The sequence below is a fragment of the Cloeon dipterum genome, chromosome 1 (genome assembly GCF_949628265.1).
Source record: "Cloeon dipterum chromosome 1, ieCloDipt1.1, whole genome shotgun sequence".
NCBI classification, from domain to species: Eukaryota; Metazoa; Arthropoda; class Insecta; order Ephemeroptera; family Baetidae; genus Cloeon; species Cloeon dipterum.
In genome coordinates, this window is record NC_088786.1 from 33,203,263 (window position 1) to 33,227,355 (window position 24,093).

The following is a 24,093-nucleotide window of genomic DNA, read 5'->3' on the forward strand; positions in this document are numbered from 1 at the left end:
TACTTTGTTCCCAAGTAAAGAGAGTTCTCCCCCAATTCTCAAGCAATTTTTGGATTGGTCGTCGTTTAGGTGACGTAAAAACATCAGCCAATCAGAGCGTTTCCAAGGCCAATCTAGCGCAGCCGCAGTCAAAGCGCCTCTACCCCGCTTGGATCGTATCGTACCCATCCGCCTCCGGCGAAGTAGGGAGAGTCGGACTACTCGACAACTTGACTGATCGACTCCTCATTGTCAGTCATCATATTATAAGCTATAAGCGTAAAGCGTAAACGACTGACGTTTTTAACAGCAGCCAAATTTCATCGCTAATTTCGCTGAGCCAACGTTGACCACCAGCAAAGCACATCTGGAAGTGAATATCCTGCCTATTTCGCCACTTTCAAAGGGCGGAAAGGGCACATGATGAGTGCCGAGGTGGGAGATACCGGCGGTGCAGGCGACTCACCACCAGAGATCCAAAATGTTGCAGTCGCCGACACAAATGTGCTCGTCGGCTATTTGAAGCACTGCGTGACGATACTCCTAGAAAATGACGAGCAACCTTCTGCAAGTCTCAGGGCCTGCCTTGAGAGCAAGGACTGCCAGGAGCCGCTGCGGAAATTCATAGGGGATCCGCAGACCAGAGCTCTGTTCATTCAGCGACAGGCTCTCAAAGGTTAATTTTTTTAAATCATTTTTTATTTTATGAGTTTTGGGACCGTTGTGCATTCGGCTTATGGGACCAGCGAGACGTGGCTACTTGTCAGCTGGTTTTAAAGATTATATAAAGTCATCTACTTGAGCACCGAGATGAGTCATACGCGGGCGGTTCCATTACGCCTAGAGGTCGTTGGCACCGATCACAATCAATTTTTTGCACAGCAAAACTGCAAAGGTGTGAATATATAAAACGATTCTTAAAAATACATATTTTCAGAGGAAGACAGTGAACAAGGAGACGATGACAAAGAAGCCATGTACGTCCTGTCAAATGAGGTGCAATTCCTGAATCAGAAAATGACTAGGTTAATAAAATTTAAATAAGAAAAGTATGTTTTGCTAATTAAACCAAAAATACTGGTAGTCTCGTCTGTCTGAAGAGGTTTGCTGTTATTGAAGCTGACAAAAGCGTTCCATCTCAGCTGCGAGTGATGAACCTTAGTGAGGACTCCCCTTATGAGACCTTGCACGCCTTCATCAGCGGCGCCGTCGCTCCGTTCTTCAAATCGTACATCAAGGAGTCTGGCAGATCAGACAGGTCGCTCAATCACATATTCAACAGAGAGTGATACTGATGGTGCTCTGAAATTTTAGGGAGGGCGATAAAATGGCCCCTTCGGTGGAGAAGAAAATTGCTGAACTGGAAATGGGACTTCTGCATTTGCAGCAGAACATCGACATACCTGAGATTTCGCTGATCGTGCACGCTACAGTGTCCGCCACCATCAAAAGGATCGCAGAGCAGGAGGACAGAAAGGCTAAGGTGGCCGATTTTGGGGAGAGGACCGAGGACTCCACATTCCTCAATCAGCTGCAGAACGGCGTCAACCGGTGGATCAAAGAAATCCAGAAGGTGACCAAGCTGGACCGCGATCCGTCGTCAGGAACGGCGCTGCAGGAAATCAGCTTCTGGCTTAACCTGGAGCGGGCTCTACTGCGTATCCAGGAGAAGCGAGAAAGCCTTGAAGTTGCCCTGACCCTTGACATCTTGAAGCACGGCAAGCGCTTCCATGCAACAGTCTCGTTCGACACGGACACAGGGTTGAAGCAGGCGCTGGCCACGGTCAATGACTACAACCCACTGATGAAAGACTTTCCAATCAACGACCTGCTGTCAGCGACAGAGCTGGACAGGATCAGGGTGGCCCTGACGGCCATCTTCAGCCACCTGCGGAAAATCCGCTCGACCAAGTACCCGATTCAGCGCTGCTTGCGACTCGTCGAGGCCATCTCGCGTGACCTGATGGCGCAGCTGCTCAAAGTGCTTGGCACCAGGCGGCTGATGCACATCCCCTTTGACGACTTTGACAAGGTCATGAGCAAGTGCTTTGAGGTCTTTTCGTGCTGGGACGACGAGTACGATAAGCTACAAGGCCTGCTCAGAGACATTGTAAAGAAGAAGCGCGATGAGCACCTGAAAATGGTGTGGCGCGTGCAGCCGGCCCACAAAAAACTGCAGACCAGAATGGAGCACATGCGGCGCTTCCGCCGTCAGCACGAGCAGTTGAGGACTGTGATCGTGCGCGTGCTGCGGCCCACTGGCAAGCAGGGCGATAACCAAGCCATCACCCAGGGTGAGGAGGGCCAGCAGCCCGGCAAGGAGTATCTCTCCCTTGAAGCCAACGACGCCAGTGCTATTGAGGTAACTAAACAACACAAAATAATTCAATAATTTTAGTCTCGACTTTTAGCTTCGGTTTGGATTTTCTGTGGGTAGAAATCAATAATGATAAGTTTTTGTTTGTTTGTTAATAAATTGTTTTTCAAGCACCATTTAATAGCATTAATCTTTCTGAGGTTTCTTGCTGTGCGGAATCCATTAAAAAATTTCCATGGAAATAAGTAATTTCACATGACAATTTTTTTTCACAATTTACGTGTATTTTCCCGACTAATTAAATATCGTTTTATCATATATATTAGATTTTCTAATTTAAAACTTGGTTTTAAAAGTTTTATAAAATAGAAGTCTTTAGAATTTAAATATAATTTCCTCGATGTTCTGTTCTTGCAGGAAGTTAACGTCGCCTACGAAAATGTGAAAGAGGTGGACTGCCTAGACATCACGCGCGAAGGCATCGAAGCGTGGGAGGCAGCCGTCCGCCGCTATGAGGAGCGCATTGACCGCGTCGAGGCCAGAATCACGGCCAGGCTGCGCGACCAGCTTGGAACGGCCAAGAACGCCAATGAGATGTTCAGAATCTTTTCGCGATTCAACGCTCTCTTTGTGCGGCCGCACATCAGAGGCGCCATCCGCGAGTACCAAACGCAGCTAATCCAACGGGTCAAAGATGACATTGAAGCCCTGCACGAAAAATTCAAGGCAAGCATCGATCAGATGCAATTTAATTAATGAAATATAATATTTTTCGTTCAGGTCCAATACCCTCAGAGTAAGGCCAGCAGAATGAGCGGTGTGCACGATTTGCCACCGGTCTCTGGATCCATCATTTGGGCCAGACAGATAGATCGCCAACTTACTGCGTATCTGCGCCGAGTCGAGGATGTGCTTGGTAATTAAAAAATAAAACACCACCGTCTTACAATATAAAAGTAATCTGTCTATTGTGTTGTCGAAATTTAAAATTTTTGGCATATCTTTATGAACGTAAAGATTTTGTATTTAACAGCACATCACACTGAATTAAATTTTAGGCAAAGGCTGGGAAAACCACATTGAAGGCCAGAAGTTGAAGGCTGACGGAGACAGCTTCAGAGCTAAACTGAACACTCAGGAGATTTTTGACGACTGGTCCAGGAATGTCCAAGCAAGAAATCTTGGCGTGACCGGCCGAATTTTCACCATTGAGAGTCAGCGCAGTCGGTCGGGAAGAGGCTCTGTGCTCAAGCTGAAAGTCAACTTTTTGCCTGAAATTATCACCTTGAGCAAAGAGGTTAGAATCAACATTATCTTGTAAAATACTTCTCACAAGTCGCGTCCTGCAGGTCCGCAACTTGAAGAATTTGGGCTTCCGAGTTCCATTGGCCATCGTGAACAAAGCTCATCAGGCAAATCAGCTCTATCCTTTCGCCATCTCTCTGATTGAAAGCGTCCGAACGTACGAAAGAACCCTGGAAAAGGTGAGCGGATTTGCCTTCTTTTTGAATTTTACAATTTCTTGCAATGAGAGAGGTTCTGATGATGAAATGTGGTAATTTTATCAGCTGAACAATAGGAGCGTTTCATCTGGAAAGGTAGAGAGTCGAATGGTTGTTGGTTGTATTCTTCTTCAAGACCCTCTTCCTTACCCTTTAAGGCTGCTCTCTGTGCTTCATCTCTTCCTGTAGTGTTAAAATACTTGCTTTTTCGACTATAGGCACAAAATACAAATTGAAAAGAGGTGATTGGTACATGAAAAGAAAACAACACCCTTTCTCTGAATTTTTGGCTGTTCAGTGGGCTTTGCAGGACATCCACCACCAATATTTGTCTTATTTAAAATGTACAGGCTTTACATTTCAGTGTTATCACATGCTTTTGCTATTTTTACTTTCAAATGAAAAAAGGTTATAGACATTCTTTGGGTTCTGTTTTTGAAATGAATATATTATATTACCTTTTGCTCGAAGTTTACACACTTTGTACATTTTATACAAAAGCAAAATGCAGTGTGGATTTTGTTTTAAAGTTAAAGCTCAGTTTTTTCAACTTGATTTTCGTGTTTCAGATTGAGGACAAGCCAAACATTGTCCTCTTGGTCGCTGGGCTGCACAAAGACGTGCAAACTATGATTGCAGAGGTAAAACGAAAAAAATCCTCAAATATTGGCTCTTGACAACCAATTTCTACAGGGCATCGGTCTGGTGTGGGAAAGCTACAAACTTGACCCTTATGTGAACCGATTTGCCGAAGCCGTGTTCACTTTCCAAGAGAAGGTGGAAGACCTGTTGGTATTGGAGGAGCAGCTCGACGCTGACGTCAGGTCGCTGGAAACCTGTCCATACTCTGCCAACACTTTTGCTGAAATACTTAAGAAGATCCAGGACGCCGTGGACGATTTGAGCCTTAAGCAGTACTCCAATCTGCAACTCTGGGTGGCCAGGCTGGACGAGGAGGTTGAGAAAAAGCTGGCAGCGCGTCTGCAAGCTGGCATTCAGGCGTGGTCGAAGGCGCTTGAGGGCAAGAAAGAGGAGGTTGATCTTAGCATGGACACAGATGCTCCTGAAAAGCCGACTCACAAGCCTGGAGGCGATCCACAGGTAGAAACTAGTCCTGAGAATGTAAATTTAGCTTTTCATTAAAATAATTAATTTTAGTAATAAATAGTCCTCTAACACTTCTTGTTTCAAATATTGAAACTAATGTTCCTTTTTTTAGATCACAATTCATCTTCATGAGATCAGGATCACAAACCAAACCATGTATGTCCACCCTAACGTGGATGAAGCGCTGCTTCAAATCCAGTGGCAGCTGTTCGCCTGGCAGGCGATTATTCTAAGTCAGACAAGAATCCAGAGCTCCAGATACCAAGTTGGTCTGGACAAACCAACATCGCAGACCTACAGGAACCTGCTCTCAAAGATGCCTGATGGCAAGAACATTTTGGGTGCTGCGTACAGAGCAGTAATCAGCAAGTGGACACAGGTAAGAGAAAGCCAAGTTTTTAAATTAAATACCTTCAACCTCAATTCAGTTCATATTATTGTAGAGAGCTTAAATAGCATTAATTAATCCCAGAATTTTTACGTGGGGGGGGGCGGGGTGACAAATAACTTGTATCACATATTAATATTTACAGGCTTCCCCCCCTAAAATTGGATAATCTAAAGAGCTTTTTAAATGTAATGAAAATTTTCTTTAAAATTAAAATGTTTAAATAACCACAAATAAACAAATCATATATAGTCAACCTGTAGGCGAAAATTTTATCCTATTCCCCTTTTCTTCTCTTTTCCCAAATTTCCTTTTTTTTTACATTTTGCTTCATTCCAAATTTTCTACTGTTGAAATATTTAACTCAATTCATAAGTTCAGTTAATTATAAATGTATCTAAACTCACGCTTTGGGGAAATATCTGATTTCAGATCCAAAACTATGTGAAAGAGTGGCTGTGCTACCAAGCGCTGTGGGACCTTCAGGCGGACAACCTGTACGGCCGGCTGGGCACTGACATCAGCCTGTGGATGAAGTGCCTTAGCGACATCAAGACGTCGCGGGCCACGTTTGACACAACAGACACACGCAAGGAGTTTGGCCCAATCGTGATCGACTACGCCAAGGTACAGAGCAAGGTGTCACTGAAGTACGACTCGTGGCATAAGGAGACACTGAGCAAATTTGGCTCACTGCTGGGCAACGAGATGGTCGAGTTCCACGCCGAGGTGTCCAAGTCACGCAGCGATCTCGAACAGCAGAGCATTGAGTCGGCCAGCACGTCGGACGCGGTGAGCTTCATCACGTACGTGCAGTCGCTGAAGCGCAAGATGCGCAGCTGGGAGAAACTAGTGGACACCTACCGCGAGGGCCAACGCATCCTCGAGCGGCAGCGCTTCCAGTTCCCCTCGAGCTGGCTGCACGCAGACAACATCGAAGGCGAGTGGGGCGCCTTCAACGAGATCATCAAGCGCAAGGACTCGTCCATCCAATCGCAGGTGGCCAGCTTGCAGCTCAAGATTGTGACCGAGAACAAGGCGGTCGAGTCGCGCACTAACGACTTCCTCGACGAGTGGGAGCGTGGCAAGCCGGTTGAGGGGTCAGTGCGGCCTGAGGAGGCGCTGCAGCAGCTGCAACTTTTCGAGAGCAAGTACGCCCGTCTGAAGGAGGAGCGCGACAACGTGGCCAAGGCCAAGGAGGCCCTTGAACTGCAGGAGCCCGGCGGCATAAGCACCAGTGAGGACCGCATGAATGTCGTTTACGAAGAGTTGCAAGACCTCAGAGGCGTGTGGTCTGAGCTCTCCAGGATCTGGAACCAGATTGATGAATTGCGCGAGAAGCCCTGGCTCTCTGTGCAGCCGAGGAAGCTGCGTCAGCAGCTCGACACCCTCATGAGCCAGCTGAAGGAACTGCCCGCCAGGCTGAGGCAGTACTCTTCCTACGAGTATGTTAAGAAGCTCCTGCAGAACTACACCAAGGTGTGGAAGATTTTCTATATTTAAACTTAAGTCATATTTCACCAGGGGAGCTCCAATTCTGATTTACTAGTCTCAAAAAATCTAATCAAAGTCATGCTTATATATTCACATTTTATATATCTAAAAGCTAATTCTGAAATTAAATAACCATTTGTGTGTCTCAGTCGCTGAAATAAATAATTAATACACATTGTTTATTTTAAGTTCAAATTTTAAATTCCTCCAATTTTAATGCCTTGTGCCAATAGTTTTATATTTATTTTCTTTCTTCAGGTCAACATGACGATCGTGGAGTTAAAGTCAGACGCTTTGAAAGAGCGTCACTGGAAGCAGCTGACGCGGCAGCTCAGGGTGAACTGGGTTCTGTCAGAGTTGACTCTGGGCCAGGTGTGGGACGTCGACCTGCGCAAGAATGAGTCTATCGTCAAGGACGTGATTCTGGTTGCCCAGGGTGAAATGGCCCTTGAAGAATTCCTGAAGCAGGTTCGCGAGTCGTGGCTTAGCTACGACCTCGACCTCATTAACTACCAGAACAAGTGCCGGCTGATCAGGGGTTGGGATGACCTCTTCAACAAAGTCAAGGAGCATATCAACTCGCTTGCGGCCATGAAGCTGTCCCCATACTACAAAGTGCGTTAAATTCTGCCAGAAAATCATTGAATTTTTATTTATGTCTCTTTGGTAGGTTTTCGAGGAAGAAGCTTTAACCTGGGAAGAAAAACTGAACCGCATCAATGCTCTTTTCGATGTCTGGATCGATGTGCAGAGGCGTTGGGTCTATCTGGAAGGAATTTTCTCAGGCAGTGCCGACATCAAGACCCTTTTGCCAGTGGAAACTTCACGTTTCCAAAGCATTAGGTATGTTATTCACCAGACACACATCAACAGATCCTTTTATTGTCCTATTTCTGTTCAGCTCCGAATTTTTGGGCCTCATGAAGAAGGTAGCCAAGTCGCCCAAGGTCATGGACGTACTGAATATCCCGGCCGTGCAAAGGTCGCTGGAGCGCTTGGCCGATTTGTTGGGCAAGATTCAGAAGGCGCTGGGCGAGTACTTGGAAAGGGAGAGAACCTCCTTCCCGCGCTTCTATTTTGTTGGCGACGAAGATTTGCTTGAGATCATCGGCAACAGTAAGAACATCGCCCGCCTGCAGAAGCACTTCAAGAAAATGTTTGCTGGCGTGGCTGCCATCCTGTTGAATGAGGACAGCACCATCATCACTGGCATTGCCTCCCGTGAAGGAGAAGAAGTAATTATCTTTTTAATTAAAAAATTCATTTCAATCTTATTATGTAATTTTAGGTGATATTTATTGAACCAGTGTCGACAGTTGAGCACCCTAAGATAAATGAATGGCTCACCAGGGTAGAAAAGGCAATGAGGATGACTCTAGCGTCCTGCCTCGCTCAGGCTGTCCAGGACATCAAGCAGTTCAAGGAAGGACCCATCGACCCGCAGCTCTACATGCAGTGGTGTGACAAATACCAGGCTCAGATCGTGGTTCTCGCTGCCCAGATTCTGTGGTCTGAGGACGTTGAAGCGGCCCTTAAGCAGATGGAGTCGTCTAGTTCCTCAAGTTCCGCTCCAATGGAGAGAGTTCTGACCCAGGTCGAGAGCACTCTCAATGTCCTCGCTGACTCTGTTCTGCAAGAGCAGCCTCAGCTTAGGAGAAAGAAGCTAGAGCACTTGGTGGGTTGAATTTCCAGAGTAAAAGTGCTCAAGTTTTTAATTCATTGCGTTTTGCAGATCAATGAATTCGTCCACAAGAGAACAGTCACCAGAAGGCTGATTTCTGGGAAGATTAACTCTTCTAAGGCCTTTGAGTGGTTGACTGAAATGAGATTCTACTTTGATCCCAGACAGTCTGATGTACTGCAGCAGCTTACCATTCATATGGCAAACGCCAAGTAAATAATTAATTACTTAAATTTATAAATGGTCAATAAATGGTTTTTTGTACAAATAATAAACCAAAATTTATGTGTAGGTTCTTCTATGGCTTTGAATATCTGGGAGTGCAAGACCGGCTTGTGCAAACACCCTTGACAGACCGTTGCTACCTGACCATGACTCAGGCCCTTGAAGCTCGCCTTGGAGGATCGCCCTTCGGTCCCGCTGGCACTGGTAAAACTGAGTCAGTGAAGGCTCTGGGCCATCAGCTTGGCCGCTTCGTGCTAGTCTTCAATTGTGATGAGACGTTCGACTTCCAAGCCATGGGCAGAATTTTCGTCGGTCTCTGCCAGGTCGGCGCGTGGGGATGCTTTGACGAGTTCAATCGTCTTGAAGAGCGAATGCTCTCTGCCGTCTCGCAGCAGGTGCAGACCATTCAGGAGGCTCTTAAGTCAAATCAAGAGATCAAGGATAGCAGTAAGTTGAGAATGAAGTAATTTTAGGATTTGCCCTTGATATTAAGCTTTGAAATTTTGAAAATATTTGAATTCTAGTTCATAAGTATGGCGTCAGATCAGACCTGAACCTAGATTAATTTTATTATTATGTTATCACAGTTGACTGTTATACAAATTAAATTGCGTTGTTAGATTTTTTATTAATTTTAAATCATCTCCTTAGATATATCCGTGGAGCTGGTGGGCAAGCAAGTGACGGTTAGCGCAGACATGGCCATTTTCATCACTATGAATCCTGGCTACGCCGGCCGTTCCAACCTGCCAGACAACTTGAAGAAGTTGTTCCGCTCGCTGGCCATGACCCAGCCGGACAGACAGCTTATCGCCGAGGTGATGCTGTTCTCTCAGGGCTTCCGCAGCGCTGAGACGCTGGCTAGAAAGATTGTGCCCTTCTTCAAACTCTGCGATGAGCAGCTTTCCAACCAGTCGCATTACGATTTCGGACTGAGAGCTCTTAAGTCCGTGCTTGTATCAGCTGGCAACGTTAAGAGAGACCGCATCCAGCGCGTCCGAGAAGATCTGAGAGCGAGGGGCAATGAAACGGTTGATGAAAATGCCATAGCTGAAAACCTTCCTGAGCAGGAGGTGAATTTTAAATATATATTTAAAATATAACTTGATAACTGTGAACAATTTTCTCATTTTTGCAGATCTTGATCCAGTCTGTGTGCGAAACTATGGTACCAAAACTGGTCGCAGAGGACATTCCATTGCTCTTCTCTCTGCTGTCTGATGTGTTCCCCAACGTTGCATACACAAGAGCCGAAATGAAGGGTAATATTTTTTAAAGAGAAATCTCACATAAATAATGTATTTTTCCTTAGGCCTTAAGGATCAAATCAGGAAAGTTTGCCAGGAGGAGTTCCTCGTGTGTGGAGAAGGCGAAGAGCAAGGGGGTGCTTGGATGGAAAAGGTAGAGCATTTTTTTACCTAAATGGGTTATTTTGTTATGGAAAATTGGCCTACTAACAAACGCAATTTTGTGCACTTAATTATAGTTGCATTTTACGGAATGCCTTGATAGCAAAGTTAAATTAACAAATCAAGAGAACCACTGCAAATTGGTTTGTGAATAAAATTCTGTATTATAAAAGGCTACTCATTTTCTCCCTGTGCTCGAACACAGGACGCGTTAGGCGAGGGATGGTGCGAGAAGGTAAGAGACTAAAACGCACTCGAGTCTTGAACAGACACCATTTTTTTCGCTTGGGCTGCACTTGTTGAATGGCTTACTCAAATTCAGCACTACAAGATTATTCATCTCTTCCATCATTTCGATTTTTTAATGTCATTTTTCACAAGCCTTTCTAGCTCAAAGATTTCTAACATTACATTTATCACACGGTTTTTTCACTAGTAAAATCGTCGGGCAAATCAAAAGCTCTCTTACTCACGATTGAAAACTTACAGGTCCTTCAGCTATACCAGATCTGCAGCCTAAACCACGGCCTGATGATGGTTGGGCCCTCTGGCTCAGGCAAGAGCACAGCCTGGAGGGTACTCCTCAAAGCCCTTGAGCGATTGGAAGGGGTTGAAGGTGTCGCTCACGTCATCGATCCAAAGGCCATGAGCAAGGAAATGCTGTACGGTGTGCTTGACCCTAACACCCGTGAGTGGACTGATGGACTCTTCACTCACATCCTGAGGTATGCAAAATTGAAATTGCTGAATACAATTTTGAACGACCGTTACATATTCCCCTCTCAAACATTTTAGTATTATAAAAACTGGTCTCCGCCTTGAAGATACTTAATCTTTGCTCATATATGTTTTACTACCAAATAGAAAAATCATTGACAACGTTCGTGGAGAAATCAACAAGCGTCAGTGGATCATCTTCGATGGCGACGTTGACCCGGAGTGGGTGGAAAACCTGAACTCAGTACTGGATGACAACAAGCTGCTGACCCTACCCAACGGTGAGCGTCTCTCCCTGCCGCCCAACGTCAGGATCATGTTTGAGGTGCAGGACCTCAAATACGCCACGCTCGCCACTGTGTCTCGCTGTGGCATGGTCTGGTTCTCTGAGGACGTTCTCTCCACTGAAATGATCTTTGAGAACTTCCTCAACCGCTTGCGCCACCACTCTCTCGACGAGGGTGAGGAGGAGGCTAGCTTCAAGAAGGAGAAAGATGAAGACGTCTCTCCTGCAATCAAGGTAAATAGAAATTTTTAATTGATTAAAAATTCTATGAAATACATTTTCTTTAGGTTCAGAGAGAAACCGCCAGCATCCTGCAGCCATTCTTCGCTCCTGACGGGCTGGTCGTGCGTTGCCAGGAGTTTGCTACGCGGCAAGAGCACATCATGGACTTCACTCGGCTGCGGGCGCTCAATTCGCTGTTCTCAATGCTGAACCAAGGCGTGCGCAATATCCTGCAGTACAACCACTCGCACCTGGACTTCCCCCTGCCGCCTGAGCAGGTTGAACACTACATCCAGCGCTACCTGGTCTACGCTCTACTCTGGAGTTTTGCCGGTGACGCTAAGCTGAAGGTGCGCTCTGACCTGGGCGATTTCATCCGCTCTGTCGCCACCATCCCGCTGCCGCCGTCCAACAACATTCCCATCATTGACTATGAGGTATATAACCCATTTTATATTCTAATTCAATTCATGATTTTTTTGTGCGTAGGTGAGCATCCAGGGTGAGTGGCAGGCGTGGTCCAACAAAGTGCCTCAAATCGAGGTGGAGACCCACAAAGTCGCCGCTCCAGATGTGGTTGTGCCCACATTGGACACTGTCCGGCACGAGACTCTGCTCTACACCTGGCTGGCAGAGCACAAACCTCTTGGTGAGTATCAGTGTTTGGAAAAATTATTTTAGAAATATTTACACAATATGATGCAATGAAATTAAATGCAATACAATATAAACTCCCTGAAATATTTTCAAATGTGCTAAACATTGACATCAAATTTTTTGTTCCTGACAACAATTTTACTCTCTTTTCCTCTGTGTGTGTGTCTTAATCTTAATAAACGCTGGTTTCAGTTCTCTGCGGTCCTCCTGGCTCCGGCAAGACTATGACCTTGTTCTCCGCCTTGCGCGCGTTGCCTGATATGGAGGTGGTCGGCCTCAACTTTTCCTCTGCCACCACTCCCGAGCTACTGCTGAAGACGTTTGACCACTACTGCGAGTACCGCAAAACGCCAAACGGTGTGGTACTGGCGCCTGTGCAGCTGGGCCGCTGGCTGGTGCTTTTCTGCGACGAAATCAACCTGCCAGACATGGACCAGTACGGTACGCAGAGGGTCATTTCCTTCCTCAGGCAGCTGGTCGAGCAGAAGGGCTTCTACCGCGCGTCAGACCAGGCGTGGGTCGCCCTTGAGAGGATCCAGTTCGTGGGCGCGTGTAACCCGCCCACTGACCCTGGCAGGAAGCCGCTTTCGCACCGCCTCCTGCGACATGTACCTGTAATCTACGTCGACTACCCTGGCGAGACTTCCCTCAAGCAGATCTACGGCACCTTCAGCAGGGCCATGCTGCGCCTTGTGCCGCCCCTCAGAGGATTTGCCGAGCCCCTCACCAACGCCATGGTTGAGTTCTACCTGTCATCGCAAGAAAGGTTAGAATGATTTTTTCCCCTTCAATTATTTTTCTGTTAAATTTAATTTTAATTTTGTCCTCAAATATGGAAATTAAGTTATGAAAATAATCACAGGGCATATTATTTTAAGAGAATATAAATTTATGACGCCTTTACTAGAGTAAATTAATCACCCTGAACTTATCGAATTTTTAAAGCACTAATTGATATAGGCGTTCATAATGTTTCTGTGGCAAAGTTCATGTTTTTAAAACAAATTAAATTCTGCCATAGATTTACCCAGGACATGCAGCCTCACTATGTGTACTCTCCGCGTGAGATGACCCGCTGGGTCCGCGGCATCTGCGAGGCCATCAGGCCGCTGGACAGCCTCTCAGTAGAGGGTCTGGTGCGTCTCTGGGCCCACGAGGCTCTGCGCCTATTCCAAGACCGCCTGGTCGATGAAACGGAACGCAGGTGGACCAGCGAGAACATCGACGCAGTGGCCAAGAAGCACTTCCCCGGCGCTGACCACAGCACCGCCCTGCTCAGGCCAATTCTCTACTCCAACTGGCTTAGCAAGGACTACGTTCCGGTTGACAGGTTGCAGCTGCGCGAATACGTCACCGCCCGCCTCAAGATCTTTTACGAGGAGGAGCTGGACGTGCCTCTTGTGCTGTTCGACGAGGTGCTCGACCACGCGCTCAGGATTGACAGGATTTTCAGACAGTCGCAGGGCCACGTGCTGTTGATCGGCGTGTCTGGAGCAGGAAAGACTACAATCTGCCGCTTTGTCGCTTGGATGAATGGACTCAGCGTTTTCCAGATCAAGGTACTGTCTGCAACTTAATACTGATCATTCATCGTTACAATCAGATCCTCAGAATAAATTTTATGATGGACTTTGATTGCTCTGTTTATTGTTCAACAAACTATTATAGTTGATCATGAATTTCAAATCTTTTTTTTAATTAAGGAGCATGTAAAATATGAAGTCTGACAATGAATTTAGGGGTTTTGTTTTGCTTTGTACTTTGTATGAAAATAATTAATCTAACCCTCATATCTATGAATTCAGGCTCACAACAAGTATACCAGCGAGGACTTCGATGAAGACCTGAGGTCCGTTCTGCGCCGCTCTGGCTGCAAAGATGAAAAGATCGCCTTCATCCTGGACGAATCGAACGTGCTTGAGTCTGGCTTTTTGGAAAGAATGAACACACTGCTGGCAAACGGCGAGGTTCCTGGCCTGTTCGAAGGCGACGAGTACACAACCCTGATGACTCAATGCAAGGAGGGCGCCCAAAGAGAGGGCCTGATGCTCGACTCGCACGATGAGCTGTACAAGTGGTTCACCGGGCAGGTGATGCGCAACCTGCATGTCGTCTTCACCATGAACCCGTCTTCAGAGGGTCTCAAGGACAGGGCCGCCACCTCGCCCGCGCTCTTCAACAGGTGCGTGCTCAACTGGTTTGGCGACTGGTCCGACACTGCGCTCTATCAAGTTGGAAAGGAGTTCACCAGCAAGATCGATTTGGACCGGCCAACCTGGAAGGCGCCCGACTTCTTCCCCGCCACCTGCTCCATGCTGCCTGCGTCACCGAATCACAGGTAAAAACATTTTCCTGACTCTGAATTATTATCAAATTTTTTTAATAATTGCTTCGTCTCTTTTGAGATAGGCGATTGCGAACAAATAACAAAAACTGTGTGTCCTAATAACATCGCGAATGAATATCGTGATATATAAATTCAAAATTAGTGTACACAAACATGCAGTTACGTTCAAGTTTTTGTTAATTGAAGATATAATTTATTTTGCCAAAATTTTATTAAAAGCCTGTTTTGTGAGCGCTAAAATAATTTATGTTAAAAGCAAAAATAAGCAGAACACAGATTTCTAGAAGATTAAATTAAAATATTTTTTTATCATTTTCCAGGGACGCGGTGATCAACGCATTTGTGTTTGTGCACCAAACGCTGCACCAAGCGAACGTGAGGCTGGCGAAGCGTGGTGGACGCACGATGGCCATCACTCCGCGCCACTACCTCGACTTTATCAACCACTTTGTGAAGCTGTACAACGAGAAGCGGTCAGACCTGGAAGAGCAGCAGCTGCACTTGAACGTCGGCCTGAGCAAGATCGCCGAGACTGTAGAGCAAGTGGAAGAGATGCAGAAGTCTCTGGCGGTCAAGTCGCTCGAGCTGAACGCCAAGAACGACGCTGCCAATGCCAAGCTGAAGCAGATGGTCAAGGACCAGCAGGAGGCTGAGCAGAAGAAGGTGCAGAGCCAGGAGATCCAGGCAGCGCTCGAGATCCAGACTGTGCAGATCAGCCAGAAGCAGCAGGATGTGATGGTTGACCTCGCGCTCGTCGAGCCCGCTGTCAAGGAGGCTGAGCAGGCCGTCAAGTCGATCAAGAAGCAGCACCTGGTCGAGGTCAGGTCTATGGCAAACCCGCCAGCCCTAGTCAAGGTGGCGCTCGAGTCCATCTGCCTGCTTCTTGGCGAGAACGCCTCTGACTGGAAGTCCATCCGTGCGGTCGTCATGCGCGACAACTTCATCAACACTATCGTCAACAATTTCCAGACTGAGAATATATCAGACGACGTCCGCGAGAAGATGAGGACCAGGTACCTCAGCAATCCTGACTACAACTTTGAGAAGGTGAGCTAATTTTTAACTATCTATTTACTGTAAATGTACATGAAAGAATTCAGCTATTTAGTAATTAAATCAGGCCTAGGTAGATTTCTCTTTATAAGAGGAAAGGAAAATATAAATAAAATTATATTTTTATTTTAAAAATTGTATTGAACCTAGAGCTGCTCTATTTTAAAATAGTCTTTTATCTGTTGAAAAATGAACCCTCAAAATTTAAATTATTATTTTTTTTTGTGAAAATACCTTTTTAACTCATATGATTGGCTTTTTGATTCGCAGGTTAACCGCGCCAGTATGGCTTGTGGTCCCATGGTCAAATGGGCCATCGCGCAGATCGAGTACGCGGACATGCTGAAGCGGGTGGAGCCACTGCGTGAGGAGCTCAACTCGTTGGAGTCGCAGGCCTCGGAGAACACCAACAAGGGCGAGGGTGTGAAGAAGCTGATCGCACAGTTGGAGCAGAGTATCGCTTCTTACAAGGAGGAGTACGCGCAGCTCATCTCACAGGCGCAGGCCATCAAGCTGGACCTGGAGAACGTGCAGGCCAAGGTGGACCGCTCCATCGCGCTGCTCAAATCGTTGGGCATTGAGCGCATCCGCTGGGAGGCAACTAGCGAGACGTTCAAGTCGCAAATGTCCACCATTATTGGCGATGTGCTGCTCTCGTCAGCCTTCCTCGCCTACGCTGGCTACTTTGACCAGCACTACCGTCAGAGCCTCTTTGGCATGTGGATCCACCACTTGCAACAGGCCGGCCTGCAGTTCCGACCGGACATCGCTCGCACAGAGTACCTCTCCAATCCGGACGAAAGGCTGCGCTGGCAGGTAGGAATAAATTTTTTGCGTGGAATTTTGTAAATTGATATTTACATTAATTTTATTTTTCAATAAAAAATACGAAAATTCGAAACAAGTTTAAAATTCTTAAAAATGTACAAAAATAAATTAATTCTCTTGTTTACAACCTTGAAAGAAGTGCCTAATATTCTTAGTGATTCCTTCCTCAAACACTTTCTGGACAGTACAAACAGAAGTAAAATCTGAATTTGTTTTTGTGTCAGGCGAATGCACTGCCAACAGACGACCTGTGTACCGAGAACGCGATCATGCTGAAGCGCTTCAACCGCTACCCGCTGATCATCGACCCGTCTGGCCAGGCAACCGATTTCATCATGAATGAGTTCAAGGACAAGAAGATCACCAAGACGAGCTTCCTGGACGACTCGTTCCGCAAGAATCTCGAGTCGGCACTGCGTTTTGGCAACCCCCTTCTGGTGCAAGATGTGGAGAACTACGACCCCATCCTCAACCCTGTGCTGAACCGCGAGCTGCGCCGCACAGGTGGTCGCGTGCTCATCACGCTGGGAGACCAGGACATTGATCTGTCGCCCTCGTTCGTCATCTTCCTCTCCACCAGGGATCCGACCGTCGAGTTCCCGCCTGACATCTGCTCCAGGGTGACCTTTGTCAACTTTACCGTGACCAGGTCATCCCTGCAAAGCCAGTGCCTGAACCAAGTACTCAAGGCCGAGCGGCCAGACATCGACGAGAAGCGGTCCGACCTGCTCAAACTGCAGGGCGAGTTCCACCTCAGGCTCAGGCAGCTGGAGAAGTCACTCTTGCAGGTATATCACTTTTCATAGCTATTGAAGGACATGGATATTTACGTCGAGCGATATTTTAGGCACTGAACGACGCCAAGGGTAAGATTTTGGACGACGACAGTGTGATTTCCACTTTGGAGACTCTGAAGCATGAGGCGGCAGATATCAGCAAGAAGGTTGAAGAGACAGACAAGGTCATTGGAGAGATTGAGGCTGTGTCCCAGCAATACATGCCATTATCACAGGTAAGTCTAGAGTGTTAATTATGTCATATTTTATCAAAACACATTATTTTACAGTGACATTTTGCTAGACCTTTTTTAATTTACAAATTTTATAATTTTGATCAGTTTAAGTGTTTTCATATTTATATAAATAAATTTTTTCATTGAATAAAATCCCAAAATTCAGTTAACTAAAAATAGATATGAAATTGCAATCCTGACAACCTTCAATTTGCTTGCTTATTTCTAGGCATGCAGCAACATGTACTTCACGATGGACAGCCTGAACCAAATCCACTTCCTCTACCAATACTCGCTGCAGTTCTTCCTGGACATCTTCAGCTCTGTGCTGCTGAACAACCCAAAGCTGCAGAGCGTAACCGACTACGGCCATCGGCTATCCACCATCACTGGTGACTTGTTCAACGTGTGCTACGAGCGCGTGGCCAGGGGCATGCTGCACAATGACCGTCTCACGCTGGCCATTCTGCTGTGCAGGATCCACCTGCGAGGCGTGCCATCGGAGCTGAGCCTTGATGCGGAGTTCGCCTTCTTCCTCAGAGGTAAGGAGGGCGTCGTGCTGGCCACAAAGGCGCCTGCCCTTGAAGGCCTCAGCACCGAGCAGCTCGAGGCCATGCAGCGTCTCTCACTACGTCTGCCGGCGTTCAAGAACCTAGCGCACAAGATCCAAGAGATGCCGGAGTTCGGCGCCTGGCTTCAGCAGGGCACGCCTGAGGTGTGCGTGCCGCAGCTGTGGGACGAGGAGAAGCCTCTCAGCCCCATCGGACAGGCCATGCATCGTCTGCTTGTCATTCAGGTAAGGACTGCTCGCCACCAAATACAGTTTTAGATTGATGTATAGGTGCTTTTCTATATATTTTAATATACTCAAATTATAATATAACCTAAATAGACGTAAAATCTCCTTTTGGAAATTGTTCCGTAATTTTTTTCTTTTCGTATTCAGCCTGGAAACTTTCTTGCTTGAACTCTCTTTGATATCATCAGCCAGATAAAAAATCATACAATAAATGTGTGTTCTCTTTACCTTCTTGCATTGGAAAATCCTGCACAAAAAATTTGTCTCGTAGGCTTTCAGACAGGACCGAGTAGTAGCGGCGGCACACATCTTCGTATCGGAAGTGCTGGGTGAGAACTTCATGGCCTCAGCCGAGAAAGAACTGGACCTGGCATCGATTGTTGAGGCAGAGCACAAGGCGCACGTGCCAGCTCTGTTGTGTTCTGTGCCTGGCTTCGATGCTTCCGGTCGTGTGGATGACCTGGCTGCAGAGCTGGGCCGACCTTGCGCCAGCATCGCCATTGGCTCCGCTGAGGGCTTCAGTCAGGCCGAGAGGGCCATCAACATGGCCACCAAGTCGGGCCGCTGGGTGCTTCTCAAGAACGTCCACCTGGCACCGCAGTGGCTGGTGCAGCTTGAAAAGAAACTGCACAGCCTGCAGCCGCACTCCAACTTTAGGCTCTTCCTCACCATGGAAATTAATCCCAAGGTTAGAGCAATTATTAATTTCGCATTCCTCAAGCTCTTTTTATTTTTCATATTGATTTGTAAACGATTTGAAATAAGATTAGATTATAATATTTATTAGACACCTATGGTGCTTAACACAAGAATAGTTATACCATAGAGTTGGGAAACACCTTTTATATTTAGCATATTTAGTAGCTTGGAATGATGTATACTTCTACTACTTTTACAATTGAGCCACCAGCAGATGGCGCCACTGTATGATTACAATTTAAAACATTTTATCTACGATTTAGGAATTGATCCTGCTGCTCTATATTCTGCAATTAAAATGTTTCTGGTGATGTTCTTTAACAAAAAATCGGTTCAGCCAATTGCCGTAAAGGCGTTAAAACAATATTTTTTTAAATAAAATAATCTGCTTACGTTTATATATGGCGGTTGGTTGGACTGATTTTATGTTTCCAGCACATCAAAAGAAATTTTTTCGAGTATAGAATTCACAGCAGTTGCCGGATTGAGTCTGAAATCAAATTAAAATCTCAAGTAACTGGTGTTGCCATCTATCGGTTACTTTGAGCCCTACAAGGGGCTTAAGCAAAAAATTGTGAATTGCTGTTCTATTATTATAAGAAATAACTTGCTCACCTTATTTAATACTTATTTAATTTTTAACTAGTCCTGGTATTTTTTTCTTTTCTCTATTTTAATGTTAAGGTTTGTTATAAAAAAACATGACATTTTGACTCGAAAACAATTTCAGGTGCCTGTGAATCTGCTTCGTGCTGGTCGTATTATTGTATTTGAGCCTCCACCTGGCATCAGGGCAAACTTGCTCCGCACATTCAACACCATCCCTGCCTCACGCATGATGAAGGCCCCGAGTGAGCGAGCTCGTCTCTATTTCCTGCTGGCCTGGTTCCACGCTATCGTGCAGGAGCGCCTTCGGTACGCACCCCTCGGCTGGGCTAAGCACTACGAGTTCAACGAGTCCGACCTCAGGGTCGCTTGCGACACCTTGGACACCTGGATCGAGGCCACCGCGATGGGCCGGACCAACCTGCCGCCTGAGAAGGTCAGAATGTCATTTTAAAAATCTTGCCAAGTAACTTCAATGCTGGAATTTAGGTTCCCTGGGACGCTTTGGTCACCCTGCTGTCCCAGTGTATTTACGGAGGCAAAATTGACAACGATTTTGACCAGAGACTCTTGAGTTCTTTCCTCAACAAGCTCTTCACCCCGCGAAGCTTCGAGCCTGACTTCGCATTGGTAAGATTAACTACCGCCCTCAAATGAAAACAAAAGAAAAAAATGGCAAATTTGCAAATTCGGGAGGGGGAAATGCATTATAAACAAGGATTTGCGAGTTTATTTGCGAATTTGAGTTCAAACGTTACAATTCCAAAGGTTAATTCTACTTTTGAATTTACTCTAATTTCCCGCCAATTTTTAGATGTTACATTCAATTGGTGGGAAACTATTTTAAAGCCCATTCAGGTGAGACCTGTTTGGAAGATGGGGGTGTTTAATATTATAGGGTAGCGCGACGCTCTGTATTTTGCAAATGGTAGATGCGGTAATGTTGTGAATTTTCCTGGGCGTCTTTTCGGGTCGGAATTTGAGCAGTTCCTTCGCCTTAAAACCAGCAGATCTCGACTCTTGAACCTGCATCCCCCGCAGACAAACTAACGAGTGGTTTTTAAGTGTCAGAAGATCCAAAAGAAGACAGAAGGACGTACACCGAAATGTCGGATGCTGCGAATGACCACCCCCTGCAGGCTTCCGTCCCGAAGTTCAAATTTAATTCAACCTTGCAGTGTTTGTGTATGGACACGATATTGGAGTCATTGCGGGAGTCAAGCAAACTGTCCTTGGACTTGCAAAATCTAGTTGCACTGCCAGTGTCCGTCCGCACCGATTTGCTGAAGAAATTGGCGATCGCAAACAATGGCCGATTTGGAGCCGATCTCATTTCTCGCCTAACGATGAGGTCAGCGGTGCTGGCTCTAACGAAGAATTGTCTCCGAGAACTTAATTTCATATCCTCCAAATGGTTCCCCAGCCAGGAAAATGAATATTTTGACAGCACAAGTCAGCCTTTTTGGAAAATGATGTATTTTGAACTGTATTCTAACTTGGAAGCTAGCAGTTGTAACACAATCATGAAACTGCAAATCGGACAACATATTTTAGGCCGGCTTCCATCAGCCCTTTATAGTTGCCCGTTCCCTACCTCCATCTTGAAGATGAGTAAACTCTTTCACCTCGAGTTGCCAAGCTGCTCTCTCGGACATGAACAGCTTTCATCGTTATGCCATCATCTGCGTCGATTGGTCCATTTAAGCTGTGAGATCTCATGTAATCTGGACGTTGAAGACGTCATTTCCGTCATCAAGCAATCACCACAACTGGAAGAATTCCTGTTCACCGTGCAGCAGCCACCATTTCCTCCAAAGTGCCGGAAGCGCAGGCACGGCGTCCATGAAGTGATGTACAACCAGCTCGTTCATCACTGCGTTAAACGCTTGCCCTTCTTGCGAGCTGTGGGTCGGCTCGTACGATCTGCAAACTCAGCCCCGCATTTAAACGATCTCTGCCATGACTTGTGCACCATCAACGGCCGTGAACTGTCCAATCGTGAGAGCAAACTCGAACATCTCGTGGTGCGCCGCTACATGACATCTGCACAGGCTAAGTACCACTCAAAACACGCCAAGTTCCTCGAACTTCACTTGCGATCCCTGGACACTCAGGACAGCACGACTTCTCTCCTCGAATTGCGGAACATCGAGCATCTCTCGATACACTCTGTGGGCAGCCATCATCGTGTCAACTACGAACTGGCTTTTGAACGACTGCTGCGAGTGTTTGGAAACACTCTAAAATCCCTTTCCATGGACCATGCGCTACCGATTTTCTCCGGTGATTTGTACAGTATGTGTCCACATCTAGAAAAACTTGACGTCGTAGAGCAGCTCGCGATTTTCCCTGAACGTCTGAGGGAAATCACCTACCGTGCCCAATATCTAGGCAACAGGAATCTGATCAGTTTGCTCACAGCACCGCACTTGGAGCGGCTGACAGTCAAATTTATTGAGATCAACTTGGCCTCACTGAAGTTGGTTCAACAATTCGTTGAAGATGAGCAGGTCATCGCACCAGAACTGAGTTACCTGGAATGTAAGTAGTAGTGTTGTCTTAAAAAGCTAGCCCGATCAAGTTTGTTTGGGTTTGGACACCACACGCAACTCTCGTGCACTGCGTTTTCCTCAATGGTAATAATTGTAATGCTTAAAAGAGATGCGTGAGTTTCCAAACGCTTTCAATTTTTGGATTTATTCGTGTATAAAGTACTAATTATTTATTTAATATCTTTCAGTTAAGACTCTGCCCAACGAGGAACTCAGCTTTGTAAATAATGTGGTGCTGCTCGCTCTTGCAATCTGCCGCAAAGCCAACAACCTGAGACAAGTTATCCTAACTCCAAAGTACCTGCTGAATCATAGAACTTTTAAATTAATCAACCAAAGGGCTCTTGACTGATATTAAAATATCTCCCAGTTTTTTGTCATGTGCTTCCATTGTATGGCAAGTAAAAAATTAATAAAACTTAAAATTTGGATAAACTGTCCAACTGACTTTAATTTGATTTCTTGAAGAACTCTAAATGCCAGGTTAGTCCAATCATTTACTTCTCCATCATTTCAACATATATATTATTTTTCCTTTGTTTCGTTGCAAGATTTAAATAAAGTGACATTTCCGTAGGTCGCCAATGTTGATGGAGGAACAGCTGGTGGGCGTCACATCACAATGCCGGACGGCTTCCGACGGGACAACTTCTTGCACTGGGTAGAAAACTTGTCAGACAGACAGACCCCGTCTTGGCTTGGTTTGCCAAACAACGCGGAGAAAGTTCTGCTCACCACCAGAGGTAATTCTGTTTGAATTTAAGATAAAAAATTATTATTTTATGATGTTGTCATAAATAACAAAAATTCTAATCATTTTGTGTTTGCGTGTGATCAGGTACGGACCTGGTGAGCAAGCTGCTGAAAATGCAGCAGCTGGAGGACGACGATGAGCTGGCGTATACGGGCCAGGAAGGCGGCGGCAGTGGTCATGATGGCGCTCTCAGCCTAGAGGCATCACTGCCACTGAGCGAGGGTGACGGCCGGCCACTGTGGATGCGCACGCTGCACAACTCGGCGACCACCTGGCTGGAACTGCTGCCCAAGAGCCTGAACACGCTGCGGCGCACGGTCGAGAACATCAAGGACCCGCTTTACCGTTACTTCGAGCGCGAGGTCAACTCTGGCGCCCGCCTGCTGCAGGACGTGATCCACGACCTCGAGGACGTGGTGCTCATCTGTAAGGGAGAGAAGAAGCAGACCAACTACCACCGCACCATGCTCAGCGAGCTCGTCAGGGGCATCTTGCCTCCTGGCTGGCGCCGCTACACCGTGCCCAGGGGCTGCACCGTTATTCAGTGGATCACTGACTTTGCCCAGCGCATCAAGCAGCTGCAGGAGGTGTCCCAGCTCGTGTCCCAACGTGGTGCCAAAGAACTCAAGGTTTGTACAAATGCTGACTTCCTTCCGATGCTCTTGATAGCTTAATATCTATATTTAAAGGTTCTTTGTGATTAAGGACATGTTGAATTTCAATATCCTGGTCCTGTGGTCCTAACAAAATTTTAGTTTTAGAATTTAAGAGGAGATTACAAAGAAAAATAAGGAACCAGCCCTTTTTTGAAATTTTATTAATAATTTTTCCATAAATTATAAAGTGATAAAAAATATTATTCAAAAATAGCACAACATTTCGATTTTCTGCTGTCCACTAGTTTGTTATTGATTTTTTGGGTTTTATTTTTTCAGAAGTTCCATGTGTGGCTGGGAGGTCTGCTTAACCCCGAAGCGTACATCACTGCGACGCGTCAGTGCATCGCGCAGGCCAACAGCTGGTCGCTGGAGGAGCTGATCCTAGACGTGACAATGACGGACGACAACTCGTACGTCAAGGACGACTGCAGCTTCGCCGTGATCGGGCTGAAGCTGCAGGGCGCGCAGTGCAGAACCAACACGCTAAATCTGACCTCCACCATCATGATGGACCTGCCTGTGACCCTTCTGCGCTGGGCCAGAGTCTCCTCAGGGCTGGATCCGCGCGCCCAGGGCAAGCTCTCGCTGCCTGTTTATCTCAACTCGACGCGCACAGAGCTGCTCTTCACGGTTGACCTCAACATCGCACCAGGACAGGACCCGCACAGCTTCTATGAGAGAGGCGTCGCCCTTCTCACCTCCACTGCACTTAACTAATTGGTGGAAGTTATTACACTTTTTTGTTATTTTCCAATTTGTTCGTTATTTAAAAATAAATCTCTAGAAACTATCAAGAATAT

The 24,093-nt window shown here is 46.3% G+C and overlaps 2 protein-coding genes across 5 annotated transcripts; both read left to right on the forward strand.

Moving 5' to 3' along the window:
* Positions 1-267: 267 nt before the first annotated feature.
* On the forward strand, positions 268-24,090 carry Dhc64C (dynein heavy chain, cytoplasmic). 4 transcript variants are annotated; one of them, XM_065486983.1, is made up of 41 exons: positions 268-655; positions 917-1,004; positions 1,064-1,237; positions 1,294-2,341; positions 2,714-3,022; positions 3,077-3,212; positions 3,355-3,593; positions 3,646-3,780; positions 3,865-3,894; positions 4,368-4,439; positions 4,492-4,899; positions 5,018-5,284; positions 5,726-6,772; positions 7,046-7,402; positions 7,458-7,630; positions 7,689-8,022; positions 8,076-8,462; positions 8,520-8,680; positions 8,761-9,140; positions 9,345-9,766; positions 9,832-9,955; positions 10,006-10,094; positions 10,308-10,337; positions 10,592-10,827; positions 10,967-11,339; positions 11,393-11,764; positions 11,817-11,976; positions 12,177-12,750; positions 13,006-13,543; positions 13,790-14,322; positions 14,652-15,378; positions 15,655-16,200; positions 16,437-17,000; positions 17,060-17,224; positions 17,454-18,020; positions 18,295-18,711; positions 19,453-19,764; positions 19,818-19,958; positions 22,458-22,623; positions 22,719-23,263; positions 23,570-24,090. In XM_065486983.1, exons 1-41 carry the CDS (start codon positions 400-402, stop codon positions 24,008-24,010), a joined length of 14,043 nt encoding a protein of 4,680 aa, XP_065343055.1. In that variant the 5' UTR covers positions 268-399; the 3' UTR covers positions 24,011-24,090. The 4 variants fall into 4 exon arrangements, with proteins under 4 accessions (XP_065343055.1, XP_065343077.1, XP_065343067.1 ...); XM_065487005.1 differs by lacking the exon at positions 10,308-10,337 and having other exon boundaries at positions 269-655; XM_065486995.1 differs by lacking the exon at positions 3,865-3,894 and having other exon boundaries at positions 269-655.
* On the forward strand, positions 19,968-22,451 carry LOC135941473 (uncharacterized). Its single transcript, XM_065487041.1, has 2 exons — positions 19,968-21,869; positions 22,069-22,451. The coding sequence occupies exons 1-2, from the start codon at positions 20,435-20,437 to the stop codon at positions 22,230-22,232; spliced, it is 1,599 nt and encodes a 532-aa protein (XP_065343113.1). The 5' UTR covers positions 19,968-20,434; the 3' UTR covers positions 22,233-22,451.
* Positions 24,091-24,093: the final 3 nt, after the last annotated feature.